The following is a 17,271-nucleotide window of genomic DNA, read 5'->3' as shown; positions in this document are numbered from 1 at the left end:
TGTCAATAGGAAGTGGCTATAAGCATGCAATACATTGAATGTAACGGTCTAATCAGTCGATCTTTATTCATATTGCCCCATGTCACAACAAGAGACACCTCACGGCAAAAGGTCTAGTCTAAACTGTACTCTTTATTTCATTTAGAGACACCCAACTTACCTAGCAAAGAGCAAGTATTTGGCAACAGCAGCCACAAAAGGCTTATTTTTTACAGGCCGAAACCTCGAGAAGAACCAGACTCATTGGTGAACAGCCATTGGCAGCAGCCAGAAACAGAAATGACAGAAATATCTTATAACCAGAATAGTGCCCCATTAATTGTTTTTTGGCATTGCATGCACTGATCTTCTTAATCAACCTAATATCATTAAGGTAAAGTTAAACCAGCAGAAGGCGGTTGCCAAAGATCTGTCATCTGGCATTCTCAATAAACACAAAGCCCTACCGACAAACTTATGTTGTGTATTTGTATGTGTGTTTATGTTCTCTATTCAACCCCTGTAGTGGCTTATACTCCATCTTCACATTTCTCAGTAGCCTCATCCCCACTCCTTCCTCTTCTACAGGCTCACAGTAATCAGCTGACTATCCTGTAACATAGCCCAGGGCTGAGTCAAGCAACAGATTGCCTCCTTCTCTTGTCATTAGCAAAGTGGGCATCAATCTTTCACGTTACAGGAGGCCTCATTGCCTGGCTTCTGAATAGATCTGTCTCCAGTGTTAACAGCTAATTGGCGCTGGCGCCATTGTAGCATTCAAGGTAGTCATTTAGGTGCATTACAGGCGGAGGCTCCGAGGGCCAGGGAGGCTGACTGCAAGAGAAAGACAGAGAGGGGTGTGTGTGTGTGTGTGTGTGTGTGTGTGTGTGTGTGTGACAGCAATAAGATCTTTTTAATCTGTGTGAAAACAATGTGATTACATTGTCAGTTAGTCATTTACAACATGTCCCACCGGTTTGACAAGTCACTTGTCTCATTGAAAGTATGTTACTGAAGTGTATGTACTACTATAAGACATGTCTGTGTGTGTGTTCTATGTCTGCATGTGTGTGGGTATATTGACCTCAGCAGTACCGCTGTATAACTATATTCTTTTGATTTGAAGATGGATGTGTGCGTCGGCTTAGTCTGATTATTTTTCTAAATATGTAGTCTGTGCTTACGTTTTCAAACAAACTTAAAATGTAACATGTGTGAAGATACTACATGACTGTATGGAAGTGGAGAATCCTTCTGTGCACTGAGCATTCATTTGATTGTTTAATATTTGAGTTGTCACACTTTCATATTGGATATGTACAGACATTAGAAAATTTTTATTTTTAACACCATGATACAGATCAACCACATCTGCTAGGCACTGGAGAAGTGTTAAGTTTACAACATGACTTCAGGTTTAAAAGAACCGGAACAACACATGTACCGCAGGCATGGAAATATGAAGCAATTCCATTTACACACATGAACTGCCAGTAATGGGTGACCTAGAGGAGTACTAACTTTGTCAAGTAAATTACATTTTGTTTCCACAGCTCAACATTGTCTGAGAGATTCTTAGAAAAGTACAATGTACAAAGCCCTGTTTTAGTTACATAGTTTTCAGAAAAGTCACCAAAATCAGCTGTTTCAAGTCCTTTTCTCTTCCCCCTTAATTTACTGCCACATCGTTGCTGTGTACAAGTTAAACAGTGCAGCACTAAAGGACAGAACATAAAAGCAGCATACTTCAGAGTACTGTCATAACTGTGTGACATTACACCGATTTACATGCTACAACTGAACGGCAAAATCTCCTGTCACTGATGTATCCCGTCATATTGTATGTTTGTACATGTCCCCTCAACTTTGTACGCAGTACGTAAGAATAGATGGTAGAATTTACAGCTCTGATGGTGTGAATGAGTGCTTTAATGGGAACGTAAATAGAGTGAGTGCAGCACAGCCTGCTGATTATCCCGACCAAACATTCCACCACTTCAAAGCTGCTGCTGTAATTACAATGCTCTGAGGTGTGCCCGACACACACAACCAGAGGCTTCTGCTTCTCCTCTATCACTCACACACACGCACGCACACACACACACACACACACACACACACACACACACACACACACACACACACACACACCACACATACACACAGAGCACAGGCACAAACATGCTCAGACAAATTGCTTTCGCTATTATCAGGCTTAAATGATATTATGGAAAAAAGGAAGTGGGATGTGTGGGTAATTTTGCTACACCCAGGAGAGCAGCCCCTCTCATTTCTACCCCTCCTCCTTCCTTCCTGCCTTCCGTCCTTTATTCCTCCTTCTTCTTCTCTTGCAAGTCTTTTTGGATTCATGGTTGTGTCTAATTTACAATACATACAGAGAATATATATTGGTATGCACGTAACAGTATTTTGTGTATGTGTATCAGTTCGTTTGCATGTATCGATCAAAGTGAATTTGAGGGAAAATAAACAACTCAGGATTAGTTAACACAGGACTGACACAGTTTATAGATTTGTCATCAGTACACGCTCTTGTTGATGCCAGATGGGATATGTTTCAAACACAATTACATGAGGTCTAGCAGTTGCTGTGATTAAAGTATCTGCTATTGAACTGATTCCTGTTGCAACAGAGAGGAATTATCAGCCAAACCAAAAATAATTCTGTTAAGTCTGTTTCTATTAGACTTAACTCAGATGAGCACAGTGCTATTAAATCCCCTCTTCAAGAGATTTCTCATTGGAAAGTTGGATCTGCGGATGGATTTGAAAATAATCTCACGAGAGAAAGAAAAAGGAAAGGGAGGAGAGGAGAGTAAATACTGAAGAATGAATGAAAAGGGTGAAGGGAAAGGTGGATGGACATAAGGTAAGCATGGGAATAAAGAATTAAATAGGGAAGAGACTAAGTCGAAAAGGAGATTTGAAGAAAAATCAATAAAAGTGAACAATAACATGTTGAAGATAAAGATTCAAAATCAACATAACAAGCATGAAGGCTGCAGTAATTAAGACAGGAGAGAGGAAACATGCCGCTGACACTCAGCCAAGAAAAGGTTCTGAGAATAATGACTGACAGGTTTCCTGCGGGGCATGCGGGCACAGCCAGACACAGAGAGAGAGAGAGAGAGAGAGAAAGAGAGAGAGAGAGAGAGGTGTGGAGGGTGTGGAGGAGGATGGAGGTTGGGATCCTGAACAGAGCTCGAAAGAAAAAAAAAAGGCAACAGTTTCTCCCCTGAGGAGTCGCTCCTTTCATCTGGCCGCTCACTGGCGCCTTCACAAACCTCTGATTGTCTGTGAAATAACCCCACTTTAATAAGGCAGCAGCAGCAGCCTCCTGGGAACTGCTTCAGTCTCACATAGGCATGATCCTCAGGCCTGCTGGCTACACATAAATATGCAGAATAAAATGGAGTACTTATAGTGTATATAAAGCCAACCTCTGGGATGTTGGGTAAAGAGTACAGTGTGTCTTTTTTTTATTTTTTATAAACATTGGCTTTAATGTCAGGCAAAAAATTTGATTTTTTTTCTATTTCTCTCTGAAATCTGAATCAAAACTATTATCATTGCAAGTTTGAAGTGACATAATCCCCAAATGATCTTCATCTTTTTGGAAGTGGAAGACTGTAATAGTTTGAGCGCTGTAGGATACATACTGATACACACACAGATAGACACACACTCCTCAACATGTTAGGGGTGTGGATCTGGACTTGTGAAGTCAAAGAGCAATTGCTTGTCATTTAGAACATTGACAATGTCCTGGCTGTTAAAAAATGAGAAATTAGGCGACAGATAAGGAAGCTCTTTAAACAAGCATAACCATGGGAAAAACAATCTTCAAATATGTGAAACATCCCTTTAGCTCCAAATGTTTCAACCGTCATCAAAGGATCATTTCTTCAGATAAGCTGCTGGAACAAGTGTGAAATCATCATCAGGAGTCAGGCACTTTCATCTGACATAACATGAAATTGTTCGAGGAAAAATTCACAAAGAGCCGCTTCATGAGAGTCACAATGAGTGGCTTCTTGTGTAATGTGTGCAGAGAATGAGATTGAATCATAGGACAGGAAGATGAATGAGTCGACATGTAGATGTCTCATCTGTACTTTGGGTCCATTCGTGCCTCAGACGTGGAGCTGAGGGGTTTTAAGGGCTGAACTTGTGTTTGAGTAACTTTCTCTGTATTGCGAATTAAACGGCCTTCATGAAATGCTGCACGGCACAGAGCTGCATTGTGAGTTACGGTGGAAAGTCCCAATAAAAAGAACAGCCAACAAATCAGCGAGATATAAAGAAAAGAAGGGATTACATGATAAACATTATTTTATCCCGGGTATAATTCTCCATAATTATCCGCATGGGGCCCATGTTTACACACACGGTCTCATGAGGTTAGTGTTAGGGCTAATCCATTACTGAAGCTTAACATGTGATAATGCTGCAGCACAGCGATTGTTTTTTGAAGCTTTTTCCCTTAATCCACTTATTAAAGGAAAGAGGCAGCAAGAGATCAAGGGATGTGCTCATGCTTTAATAAAATCTTGATTTTTCACCAACCAAAGGAAGTTCTGAAATGCTTCATTTTTTAAGAGACCCTTCAGGAGATTTTACTAGTATTAGTACCGGACCACATCATCTCAGTGAATTCCAAATATTTTCTTACAGAAAAAAAAAAGTTGTTTTCTGGACAGTCCATTATTTATTATCATGTTGTGTTGACGGTGTGGTCACTATCTGGAGCTTGCATAAACAGATGCTGGGGCTGTGTCGGAACTGTCAATACTACTGTCAATAAGGCCGTTAATGACAGACTTATCTTACTCTGTTACTTGACTTATTGTACCTCTATTCATCCTTTTTAAGGCACATTGTTATTCTATCTAACCCTTATCTTCCCTACACTTAAAATACAATTGGTGTTTTATGTTTCTTGTATTTCTTTTATATTTGATGTTATTTTGTGTCTCTCTTTAATGTTGGAGCAACCTGGCACAAGAATTTTCTTTGGGATAAATAAAATCTTTTCTTATCTTTACACTTGTTACTGACTTGAGATCATGTCCAAATATATATGAAGAAGACCAGCCGGCAAACTACTTAACAGGTGATTGGCAAAACTATATAACACAATTAATTAATAAATTAAAAAATGAAAATAAGTTATGTAAGTAACTTATGACACAAAAAAACAACAACACTTACTCAATCCAAAAAATAAATACACACATGGCTGTTCTTGACTTCTGAAGTTATGTCACATTGACATAAAAATCAAATACATCAAATAATCTAGAAAGGAGTAGCCTACGTTTTGTTGGTTGTAGTGCACTCGTTCATAAAAAAAATACAAGTAGTTCCCGTTTACGACCGGCCTTGAAGGCAGCTTGTTTTCACTCGTAAACATTTTGGGAGGCAGTGATTGGTCAAAGTTGAGCCGCGTTTACGTGATGCGTGTACTTACTCCCACATACTAATTGACAGCTCCACAACATCGCGCGCGCTGCAGCCGGCCTCACCTGGCTGCCCTCTGACTGCTCCGCGTGTCCAAAATGTTTCGAGCGGGAGAGATGACTTCTCAGGAGACTTCCAACGACTTGGGCTGCAGTTCTTCCGAGGAGGATAGTAATCGCACGGACTTGGCGGAGGAGAAGGCGACATCTCCGGTGGTGCGTCGGCATCATCCGTTCAGCGTGGAGGCGATCATGTCCGGGAGGAAGACGGAGGGTCGCGTCGGGGAGTCCACCTGGTGTAAAGCGGAGGTGTCGGTGTCTCCTCTCGGTTTGAACTCTCTGTATGTGTGCCGGGAGAAGTGCAGTCTTCCAGGGGAGAGTAGGAAAAGCTTCCCTGCTGCGCCTTCATCCCCGGTTAAATCCGAGGCGTCAGAGTCAGAGGAGTGCGCGCCCTGGGTCACCAGCAGCGCGTTTGCACAACAGCCTCGTAAGTTTGTCTTGCATCCTGGGACATGTAGTATCTTACGGATTTTAGGTAGACTTCAATGCCTGCACTGGAGCTCCCACTTTTTTAAGTAATTTCATTTTGAACATTAGGCTGCATCCTTTAGTAGTTTGGATGAATATGTGAAAACTGTTTTCATTGGTTTGACTAAAACTTTCTCTTCACTGGTAGACTTTATAATCTCTATAAGGTGTGCTGAAATCATATTTCCAGTTTGTTATATCTATTCAAATTAAGATATAAGTAAGAACTGTGCAAAGTGGACTCTCAAGCTTTATAGTATATTTGGGGATAAGTGTGTGAAAATGTACTTCTAATCCAGTCAAATATTCACAAGAGAAAAAGCGAGTCTTGAGTTCAGAACTTAATGCCACACAAATTTAGCCTTTTTTCTTAAAGTAAACCAATCAGAACATATAGCCTAAAACACAGACAGTCCTCAATACAATATTCTCCAAAAGTCACTGCAATAATGATTTAATTAAGCATGTCGTTCAAGGCTTTAAGAAAGTTTATCCATTAAGTAAATCTAATCCAAGTCCTTAACTCTTCATTACTTTCCCTCCCAGGTCATGTAAGTCCGGCCTGTCCTCTGAGGAAACACAAGACCAATCGAAAGCCTCGCACGCCCTTCAGCACATCGCAGCTGCTGGCCCTGGAGAGAAAGTTTAGGCAGAAGCAGTACCTGTCCATCGCCGAGCGGGCTGAGTTCTCCTCGTCTCTGACCCTGACGGAGACCCAGGTCAAGATCTGGTTCCAGAACCGCCGCGCGAAAGCCAAAAGGCTGCAAGAGGCCGAGCTGGAGAAACTCAAGATGGCCGCCGATGCCAAGACGGCAGCAGTGGCGGCTGCTGCTGCTGGAGGTTTACACCCTGGGTTTACGTTACCGCTGTCACTGGGGGCCATGACATTGTACGGACAGTCTTATTCTGCCTACCACCACCATCACAGACCCATACTGCCTATCTCACCTCTGGGCCTGTACGCTGCTCCTCTGGGCTACAGCATGTACCACTTATCATAGACATGGATATATCACAGACTGTGTTTAAATGTGTTTCAGAGGATTCCAAAAATAATGGACACCAAGGACTGTGTCTGAATGACGATCTAAAAAGCAATGATTTATCTACTGCACAAGGAGTGTTTGAATCGACCTCAAGCACTACAAATCCAAATTGTATTTTTTCCATCTGCGAGGATAAAAAAAAAAAAAAAAAACGTGCCCCTTTGGACTACTTGTTTACATGATATGTCTGTAAGAGAAGAAATATCACCATCCAGATGTTTAGAATGCTCACTTGTTTACTTCTGCAATAATTAAGCTGGAGGCGATGACTTGCACTGCACACAATGATAGAACATTTCACTTGAGCCTTTTCCTTCATTCTCCATTCAGTGCCTTAAGTTGGGCCTTAATATCAAAGTACTTTGTGCGCATTGTATGGATGATGAGTGTTTCAGACACACAAATAAAACATATCCCTGCAGCCGTCTTTAAATCCTACAGAAGTGCCTGTCTTAAAAACCTCTTAGATTCAGTTTCAGCTTTGTTTCCTCTTCGTGAGGTTTCATAACTGTACGCAGTTTATAAGGATCTTCATCCTCTATCTCTCACAGCAATAACAAAACATTTTTATCACCTTACCACACATTTATTGCCACTCTTCTCTGGACTATAATTATGCTGGAAATGTATGAATGTCACATGTATTTATAAGAATTTGGTACTTAAGTTCTGACCAAAATTGTATTTATATTGTTCCTACCTGACGGTCCCTTTGAGAGGGCCGACACTGTGCTATGCAGTTTATATATATATATATATTTTCCACTATTGTTATACCATTAAAATGAGTCAATGTTTTGTTTTGAATAAATGACTTTTGATTTTAAGTTGCAAGAATAAAAGTAGCAATATGCAAACATGTGCAGTGCTATGTTGACTTAAGCTCTCTTTTTTTAAAGTCAGGTTTGAAGTATTTCGCCCATGAAACCAGCTGTGATGCATTTTTCCCCTTTGTGTGCGTGCATGTGTGTCTTTGTGTGGTTCTACTCCGTGTCTGTGTTTCTCATTAGACAGCGGTCACTTCAAGGCAATGTTTGACAAACCATAAATGATACCCATAAATTATCCAACTTCACAGATAGTTCCCGGTATAACTCAGCCATCATATACCACACAGCTCAAACTCTTTCTTTTTTTTTTTAAAGCAGGAAGACGCTTTTACAGTGTTTGGTTTGCTCAGAAATACAGTGTGTTAAATCTTTTGTCAATAATTACTTTGCATTTATGACCATTACTGAGGTACTGGAGTTTTGTGAGAACCAAACACATCCTTTATCTCTAAGAGGTGATTGGTTGGTTAGAGATTAAAAAAAAACCTGAAAGATGTGAGTTATCTGTCAAATCTGTATATGGCTTTAAGAATCAACCAGCAACATATAGGCCTACTACTTATTTAGGAGGAATCTATTCACTTATACTCGCTTGCTTAGACATTAAAAAATATTCCTGCCTCATTAAACTGACTAACCATTGTCGATTAGCTTTGAATTAGCCAAATCCTATCAGACTTTTCCAATCGCACACCACTCTTAACAGAACTGCCAGCTGAGTTGAGTTACTAAAGAGGTGTCTGTGCTATGTTGCAATTATGAAACCAGCTTACAACTTCCGTGTGACTTTGATGTAATGAGGAAATGGTTTGTGGGCAGCAGCTTATTTATGAGGTTCCCCTTTAATCAGAACAAGAGGGACAGGCCCAGAGAGCTGGCAGGCAAAGCGAGTCGCTCACAGAGACAAGCAATCAGCCTAATGAAGTGCAGACTGGCAGGAGTGGCTTCGTGTAACTTGTGAAACATCAAGTTTGTGCTACTTACTGGGGGGTGGATGGATTGAAGGGGGGGGGGAGGGTGTATTTCAGTGATGGAGGGTTCATAACTCTGTCTTTTATTTGGAGGGTTGTCACTTGCACCACAGCTCGGTTTTTGTCATTGTTAGCTGCTGTTCATCTGACAGTGATTCGGGATGTTTGTGGTTTGTATGATATTTAAAGACAACATGTGACTGAGCTGGTCTGTGTGCTGGTCATGTGCTTGTCTTTTACCTCCTCTAGTGGCTGTTAAGAGTAAAGCATCATGGGAAAATCTTCCCCTTCTCTGATATTCTTCTGTTGTTCCGAGAAGCAATCAATCAGTTTGACTCTTTTAGACTGATAAGAAACTCTGAGAAATAAAACACATGATTTGCTTTCTCGTAAAAATAGAGTCTTTCTTTGCACTTTACCGCTTTTCTACAAAAAAAAATTGTTTCAATTATCCTCCTTTTGGGCTCATTTTTTTCATGCAGAGGCAGAAGAGATATAAAAAGACATAATTAGGGTTTTTACAGGTTATGTCTTTGGTTGCTTTCCCGCCTTTCCCGTACAAATTAATTCATATCATTCTTTATTTTACTACCTCAATATTTTTTATTCTGTCTCTCTATTGTCCTAACCCGGGTCCCTACAGACTGAGCTACTCCCGCCCCAGGTTAGTTCTCGGGTTAGTCATTGGTGAAACTAACATAATGAAACAATTACTCAGGCGCTGTATACTCAGTTACAAACACGAGGTACTTCTATCTCAGTGGGGTATCTTTTTGGGCAGCTGGTTCTTCCACAGTTACTGGGTTTCCCAAAAGACATGATCCCCATTAAAATGTAAAGTTAAGGAGTGCAGTTTCAGTGTACTTTTTAATAAAAACACAAAAAATACAGTATGTGAATCCAGTAAAAAAGGCATATGTGACTCAGGGAAGCAAATGAATGAGGCTAGTCTCCTTGATGGGATGGGTCTTCATCAAAAAGATGCTTCTACAAAAAATTCACAGAGGAATCAGTTAGGACTCTGTCAGAAGTAAGTTAGAAAAACCTGTAGGAGGCATTCTTTAGCAGTGCATATTGGCTCTCTTCCTCTAAAAATGCATATGATTACTGTAGGGCCAGTTCAGCTACAAAACCACTTAGTTCAGCTCACTGCTGTCAATTAATGGAGGAGAAGCAAAACACTTGGCCACAATGCTGCTGATGGATTTTGTCAGCATTAGCTAAACATTAGAGCCAGCAGCTCATAGTTGGCTGGGCAGCGCTGATAACCTGAGAGATGCAATTTAGTGTTATTCAGTGTATTCTCAGTAGTCAGGTGTTATTTTTCTTCTGTGTTTCACAGAGCAGAATCGATATTAGCATTCTCTGCTGCTGATTTGTTCTCCTTTAAACTTGTTTACAGACTCTAATGAAGCCGGGGGAAGAACTGATCAGAGACAGAGGGATCCCCACGATGTGTTTTAACACAGACGAGGACAGGCTGCGAAATATTATGGTGTGTTAGTAAGTGTGTCGTGTATGCGTGTGTGTGTGAGTGTGTGTGTGTGCGTGGAGGGTCTATTTGGGATTTCCCTTGAGAGTTACACATAAGCAGAAGTGAGGAAATTGCCTGGAGCAGGCCAGTGGACCGCGAGGAGGGAAGAACCTCTGAAGATAACACTGAACATACAAAAATTCCAATACACAAATCATGGTACATGGATGTTGATTTTGACAGTTTTAAACCATATGTTTGTCTCGGTCTTTCTACTTCTTCAAGAGCTTTACACTACATGTACATTCTCCTTTTAACACATACATTCACAGTGAGGGTCCAGGCTGCTATGCAAAACACCTAGATCCTCATCAGGATAACACTCACACACCCATGGCTATGCCTTCAGGAGCAACTCTGGGTTCATTATAATGGCCATGCGACCTGGACAATTACGTAATCAAACCGCTTGTCTTTTGATCAGTGGACACCCTACTGCTGAGCCAAGACTCACAAATATACTGCATGTTAAATTCTGACCGTACATCTAAATACAAGCTCTAACTTAACATTACACTTCACATTAAATGAGAATACACATATAGACAAGCCACTTTTTCTTAATCTTTGGAACATATATTTAAGCAGCAGCATATATTTAACATGCTGCGTTCACAGTAACGCTTCATCTCTATATTGTCAAATCAAACCTCACAGAGGCTTCAGAAAACATTGTTGAATGTTCATTTATATCACTTATACTGTTTCCTGACGTCATGAACGAGCTGTTCATGCAGATGTTATGCGTGGCGTAGCCACTGTGACCGCTCAGACAATCTTTGCTACACTTGGCATCACAAAGCTGAGAGACCTATGCGGACTTCTAGGTTTGATTATCTCTGAATGAATGTCCTGCCATAAAACTTTGAGTGTCTGTGGTGAAGTGGTTTGAGTTTTAAAATCTAAATCTGGATACATAACTGGTAGAAGCAATAGTGGGGACAAGTCCACATGACTAATAAATGTAATAAAGAAAGTAGTTTACTGGCTAAGAAATGTTGGGATAGTCCCTCTTAATTAGAGGATGGCACTGAATGAATAACTGAAAGTGTTTGAAAATGTTTGTTTTTCATTATTCATTTTAGAGGACAGAAGGTGGTCAAACTGTATGACAATCATTTACAATGGAGGGCTGCAGATACATTAAGAGATAAAAACGGGTGGTATTGGACTCATAGGCAACATTTCTTACCAATACTAATATATATTGGTACTTACCAATACCAATCCTACCAATACAAAATCAAAGTCTTTAGTTTTTGCAAAAGGGAAAAAACGGCTAAAAAGCTGGGGAAGTTGGAAAAGTTCAAGGTCGTCTGAGATGTGGATTTCATCAATCCACCAACCAACTAAATTTGTCCAAATGACTCTCAGTGTCAGAGACCAAGCCAAGGTCACTGAAATCTCTCAACCAATTCAGCTGTTTAACAAAGAAGCTATCCAATCCAATTTATCCAATTAGAATCTTAATTTAAACCCTGCAGATCCTTGAGGTCTAACTCATTAACAACGGTGCCAGGAGAGATACAAAAGTCAAAGTAAAACAAACCCAAAAGGACAACACAAAACACAGACAACACCGGAAATAGCTCAACTTACCAACAACATCAAAATCAGAACCAGCTTAATTTGCCAGGTATGCTTACACACACAAGGAATTTGACTTCAGTGAACTCTCTATGTACAAAAAATACAACTAAATTTCAACAATAAACACAAAATAAGCAGAGACTAATATGTACAAGACCGTGTTGGAAAACCTTTATAGAGTCATTTAACAGTACATTACACATTTAGGGTGAAAACACCTGTCAAGTATGTTACCAACAAATGAAGAGACATATACAATGGAAAACACAGAGAGAACCTAACGAGCAGTGAGGTTGCAGTACCATTTATTGTCCAGTAGGTGTCACTAAAGCAGTAAAGTTTGGCTGCAGCAGCCGCAGTGTGCATCAATGAACACACACCATGCCAGCAGAGGCCATCCAAAAACATGCTGTTTTAATTTGTTGGCTGTTCTTAAAATAGAGCAGACTGACACTACATTAAATTTTACATGCACGTGGGCTAAAAGGGACACTTGGCCTTGCTTTACAAGCGTTCATTGAGACTACTACCAATGCAGATGACGCTCCTTATAAAACACAAAGCACACTGGTATATTTATAGTCTCACATATTGTTCTGGCACCTGTTTACACAGCTGACTGCCTCCTTACAAATGTTTGAAGGAATGCTTGAGGTTTATCTTAGGTTGTCTGTGTGTGACTGTGTGTGTGACTGGAAGGACTAAAGTGATTGGGTTTGAGTACCTCTACCTTTGTGACTCTGACACCCTGCAACCATTTAACCTTCACTTCTCTATCAGAGAAGACAGAGGAGTTGAGTTGTCGTAGATTCAATTTGCCATATGTGCTTCTACATTTTTACACTACTAACACACACTTTCAGCAGCAGCAGCAGCAGCAGCAGCAGCAGCAGCAGCAGCGTGGCACCTTTCTACATCACAAATTAATGTCACAAAGATGCAGACTGACATAACAGTGCAAAGAATGAGCTAGTCCCACACGCGTACACACACAGACACACACACACACAGACACACACAGACACACACAGACACACACACACACACACACGTCCTAATGTTGTCACTGTGCTGCCAACTCATCTTCTCCTCCTCTGCTTCACTCTTGTTAAAAGTCGCAGCACTAATTCAAACTGATTAGCCTTTGGCAGACACCTTTAAAGGAGCAAAATAAAAAAATCAACACAAACGAAAAAATTATTATTTAGTAAGACAGAAAATGATAACTTCTTCAAATACTGCTAAAATAGGGATTCTTGGTTTTATTTATATCTGGAACCTGTTTTCTTTCATTTTGTTTTTAATGACAGCAGGTGAGACGTCTACATGGCAACACAGGTAACAAGACCATGGAGAAGACATATATTTAGCAAGGCTGCAACCAGGCTCGTGTTGGATTAAGTCATATATGCAGGCGGTTGAAAGAGCCTTGTTTACATTTTCCATAGCGAAATTCCCAAAACTGAGAAGGGGTCTGATTTATTTTCAGGTAATATTATAAAGGTATGCACAGAACAGAACTTGGAAACAGAGAAGAAGTACAGACAGTACTTTTACTAAATCTCCTACATTTAATCACGATATAGGGCTTTTGCTTTCCTGCTTCACCGTCCAAACATAAATGATTACAACAATTTGCCTCTGGGCTGTAGAGTCACGTATTACTTCCTGCATTTCCTGTAATCCTAGAGCTGTTTGGCTCAGGTTTCGTAAGTGGGTTGAAGGGATCCTCAGTGAGAATATTCTGCTTTTCCTTCAAAACAATGGTAAACCCTTTACATTCCTTACACTGAATAAGGTTGTATATAGCAGGTTCAATGCCATGAATGCCTTAGCTGATGAAGCCATATGATGTGTGAGAACATATCTGCAGGGATACACACTATTTATAGACTCACATGTGATGATTTCATGTGATTGCTTCCTGGGTTTCTCCTTCTCGCTTTCTCATTAGGAAGCATCAAGCACTCAAATCTAATCAGAGGTCAGTCGGGTGTGGGCATAAGTGGAAAGTGCTGTGCCTGAGTGTTTGTATGTGCGATGGCAACACAACAGCTAAAGTGGACAGAGCAGATATCTGTGTATCTTCACTGATTAGTGTGTGATAAACAGTAAAAAAGAAACTCATACACTGCTCTGTCTTGATCAATTTGTGGATAAATTACCTTTTATTTGGCCTCATGATGTGCTTAATAAATATAGTTTTTCTGGGGACAAGAGGCAGCAAGACATCAAATATGTCTGCAAATGTTGATGAACAAAAAGGAATCATTACGGCTTCTCGGTGCAAGTTGTTTTAGACTTCAAACCAAGTCAATGTCATTTTGTTATTGAACTCTATGAACATGACCCTTATTTGATCTTAAGATTCATTGAATGTGAAATCTCTCCACTCAAACTCTACCTCCACCAACACCACCACTTAAAAACTTGGTTTAAGTGGCAGCTCCGTATATTTTCAGGCTGCGTAATGAGAAATGCTTTTGTCAGGATGATCGTGCTCGCAGATGAAAGAGATAAGAAAGGTCAGACACTTCAAACCTAACCTCATACTTTTGATAAATATTTCCTCCTTACTGGACACATTTAACCATTTGCATATTTGAAGCACAATAGGTAGTGAATGCAGGGCATTGATGTGGGGAGAGATGGCTCATGTTTTTGTTACCTCTTTTCTTACAGCCTCACAATACAAAAGCAATTGCTTCAGAGTAGGAATAATCACACTGACCAATGACTCGTAGTGTGTGTGCTTATGCAAAACCACACAGACTGTATAAAAGGCGAACAACATTTTGAACTCCACTTACTAATGGACTGCAGTGCAGGCCATAAGATCTGCCTTCTCCATGTCAACAGAATGGACATGGAGTGAAAAAAATACTAGGGCTATGTGAGATTTGTTGTACTTTTCTTTGTATTCAGCTGCTCTTCGTGTGTCCCGTCAGACCAACGTTTGAAAAGTCAGTTATGGGTCCAATTAAGATGCACAAGGTTTTCAACGTGATCAAAGATGTCTTATTGTCCTGTCGGAGAGAGCGGCATTAAAATATGTTTCTCTAGTTTAAGTTGATTATTCTTTTGATAACTTCTGAGAAAGAGGGAGAGAGCTTATACGAACAGGTGAGAGTGAGGGACCTTTCCATTAAAGCAACAATATGTGGTTTGGTGCACGTTAGCGCCCACCGAAGGGCTGAAAAGGTATTACCGGATATGGCTCAAATATACATTTTCGAAGCGTCTTCAGCCCTTTCTTTGCTTGTAAAGCATGTGTATGTATATTTAAGTGTTATCATCTATGGGTAGCGGCTAAATGGCTACATTGGAGAAGGTAATTCATCATGCTATTTGAGGTAGATTTAAAAAGTTTCAAAAGCTAAGTTATGAAGCTAACAACAAGGAAAGCGACGATTTTTTGGCAGCTCTCTCTCGTCATGTTAGGTATTCTGTAGCCCCACTGTCTTACGCTTTTTTTTTTGGTAGGCAAAAGGCTAAAGAGGAGGTGATTCTGGTGAGAACTGTCTGCTTCAGCACCAGGAGCTGTCCACTGTCTGCAGCGCTGCTCGCACACTGTTCCGTGGCGGGAATGTTTGTGTCTGTCACTGATTGTCACAGTGTTGTTGTTTAAAAAATGATACAATAGATAAAAGTCACCATTAAAATAATCTTGCTGGCCAGATATTTTTTGCTATTGGACCAGTTATCGTCCCCTGATTCACAATCAAATTAGCTTAATAGAAAAAAAAGGGGTGATATAATAATTGAGCCACCCTTGAGTAGGAATTCTTTCAACATGACAGCCCTAGTCATGGTCCCAATTTTTAGCCAGAAAACACATCGACTAACGTTATGCCATCTTAAACAAAACTTTGTCTCCTCATTAATTGCTTCTCATTCTGAATTGCTTCTGTAGCGTTTGTGCTCAGTTTTGATCCATGCTGGATGGAGCCCAGCTGCCTTTCATAATGACGAGAGAGAGAGAGAGAGAAAAAGAGAGAGATGTCTGCTGTTAAGTCTCTTTGAATGATTTTGTTGCAATGCAACACATGTTATTCAAACCTTTAAATAATGTTATTATAAACGTTTGTGCAGCTCCTGCTTGCTGATGTGATTCTGCTCATTCTTTTGGTTTGCTGCGTCTTGATAAGCCTGCCCACATAAGGCTCACCTGCTGTGATAATGGAGACACAAGTGAAACTTCTTAATTTTGTTGTGTTGCCCAGAAAAAATAAAAAGCCATGCGCAAATCCATATTCACGGTTTTCAAACCCATGCGCAGGGATTTGCAATTGGCACCGGTTCTCAAACTACGCAAGTATTTGTGCGTGCAATCAGTGAGGTCCGTATGTTGGTAATTATTTCTGTGCAGTGTATCATCTCTCTCTCTCTCTCTCTCTCCTGTGCCCGTGCAGACAGGTGCAAGTGGTTCTGACCCTCTTAATACAAAAACAAGAACCTGTTGAAGTGAAAATCGTTCTAGAAAGCTGTTTAACCTCTAGTATTAAAAATCCTGAACTTAAAAATCGATTAATAAAATATGATTTGTGAAGCAGAAAGATGGCGTCATCAGATAGAAGGAATTCTATAGTACCCCCGCAACCATGATTGACTTCCAGCATGTGTGCAAGAAACTTGTTCTGCTGTGGACTGTGCCGACTTGAGGGATCTTTGCTCTTTTATTGTTCAATTTTGGTTAGCAGAAGGGATGGGATGTCAATAGCTGGGCTCCATGAGCCAATTCCTCCTGTGCAGAAAACTGCTCTAAATGTTGTCACCAATGCATGCCAGCACTCGCTGTACTGTAAGGCATTTTTGCTTAACTTTTGTGCAGTGGTAGAAGGTGGAGACACATCAACCCATTTAGTCAATGTAAAAATCCTGTAACTTCAGAATTAGCTTTTCAATCTAATATGCCCTGGATGTGACAATGCTAGAAGCCCTGCAAGTGCTTTATTGTTTTAAATAAATATACATTTTCATAACCCTTTCCTTTATATGTTTCTTTTCCACCAAGAGCTGTAGGCAACCCAACAGCACACAGTTGTTTATTGTTTCATGTCAGGAGAAGTCAGACAGACTGCAGCTGGGAATTCTGACCTTCTGTCCTGGATGCCCCTATTGTGCCAAATGATCACAAGGAGTTTCAGGAGTGTGTGTGTATTCCAGTGAGAGAGTGAGTGTTTCAATACATGCCGTATAGCTGCCTGTGTCACTATGTTACTGCCTGCCAATATGTGTTTGACTGCATGTGCCAGCCTGCAAAGCAATAGGGGGCTTTTATCATCCTCCAACCTGGCAGTGGAATTATATGTA

At 40.4% G+C, this 17,271-nt stretch overlaps 1 protein-coding gene and 1 long non-coding RNA gene across 2 annotated transcripts; one reads left to right on the top strand and one right to left on the bottom strand.

Moving 5' to 3' along the window:
• Positions 1-332: 332 nt before the first annotated feature.
• On the bottom strand, positions 333-5,598 carry LOC132988071 (uncharacterized). Its single transcript, XR_009675779.1, has 2 exons — positions 5,471-5,598; positions 333-813 (listed from the first exon to the last, which is right to left on the bottom strand). It is a non-coding gene; the product is annotated as an uncharacterized LOC132988071 (long non-coding RNA).
• msx2b (muscle segment homeobox 2b) lies at positions 5,475-7,904 on the top strand. Its single transcript, XM_061055190.1, has 2 exons — positions 5,475-5,946; positions 6,534-7,904. The coding sequence occupies exons 1-2, from the start codon at positions 5,559-5,561 to the stop codon at positions 6,986-6,988; spliced, it is 843 nt and encodes a 280-aa protein (XP_060911173.1). The 5' UTR covers positions 5,475-5,558; the 3' UTR covers positions 6,989-7,904.
• Positions 7,905-17,271: the final 9,367 nt, after the last annotated feature.

Source organism: Labrus mixtus, chromosome 14 (assembly GCF_963584025.1).
Source record: "Labrus mixtus chromosome 14, fLabMix1.1, whole genome shotgun sequence".
Classification (NCBI taxonomy): domain Eukaryota; kingdom Metazoa; phylum Chordata; class Actinopteri; order Labriformes; family Labridae; genus Labrus; species Labrus mixtus.
This window is presented reverse-complemented; position numbering and strand designations above follow the sequence as displayed.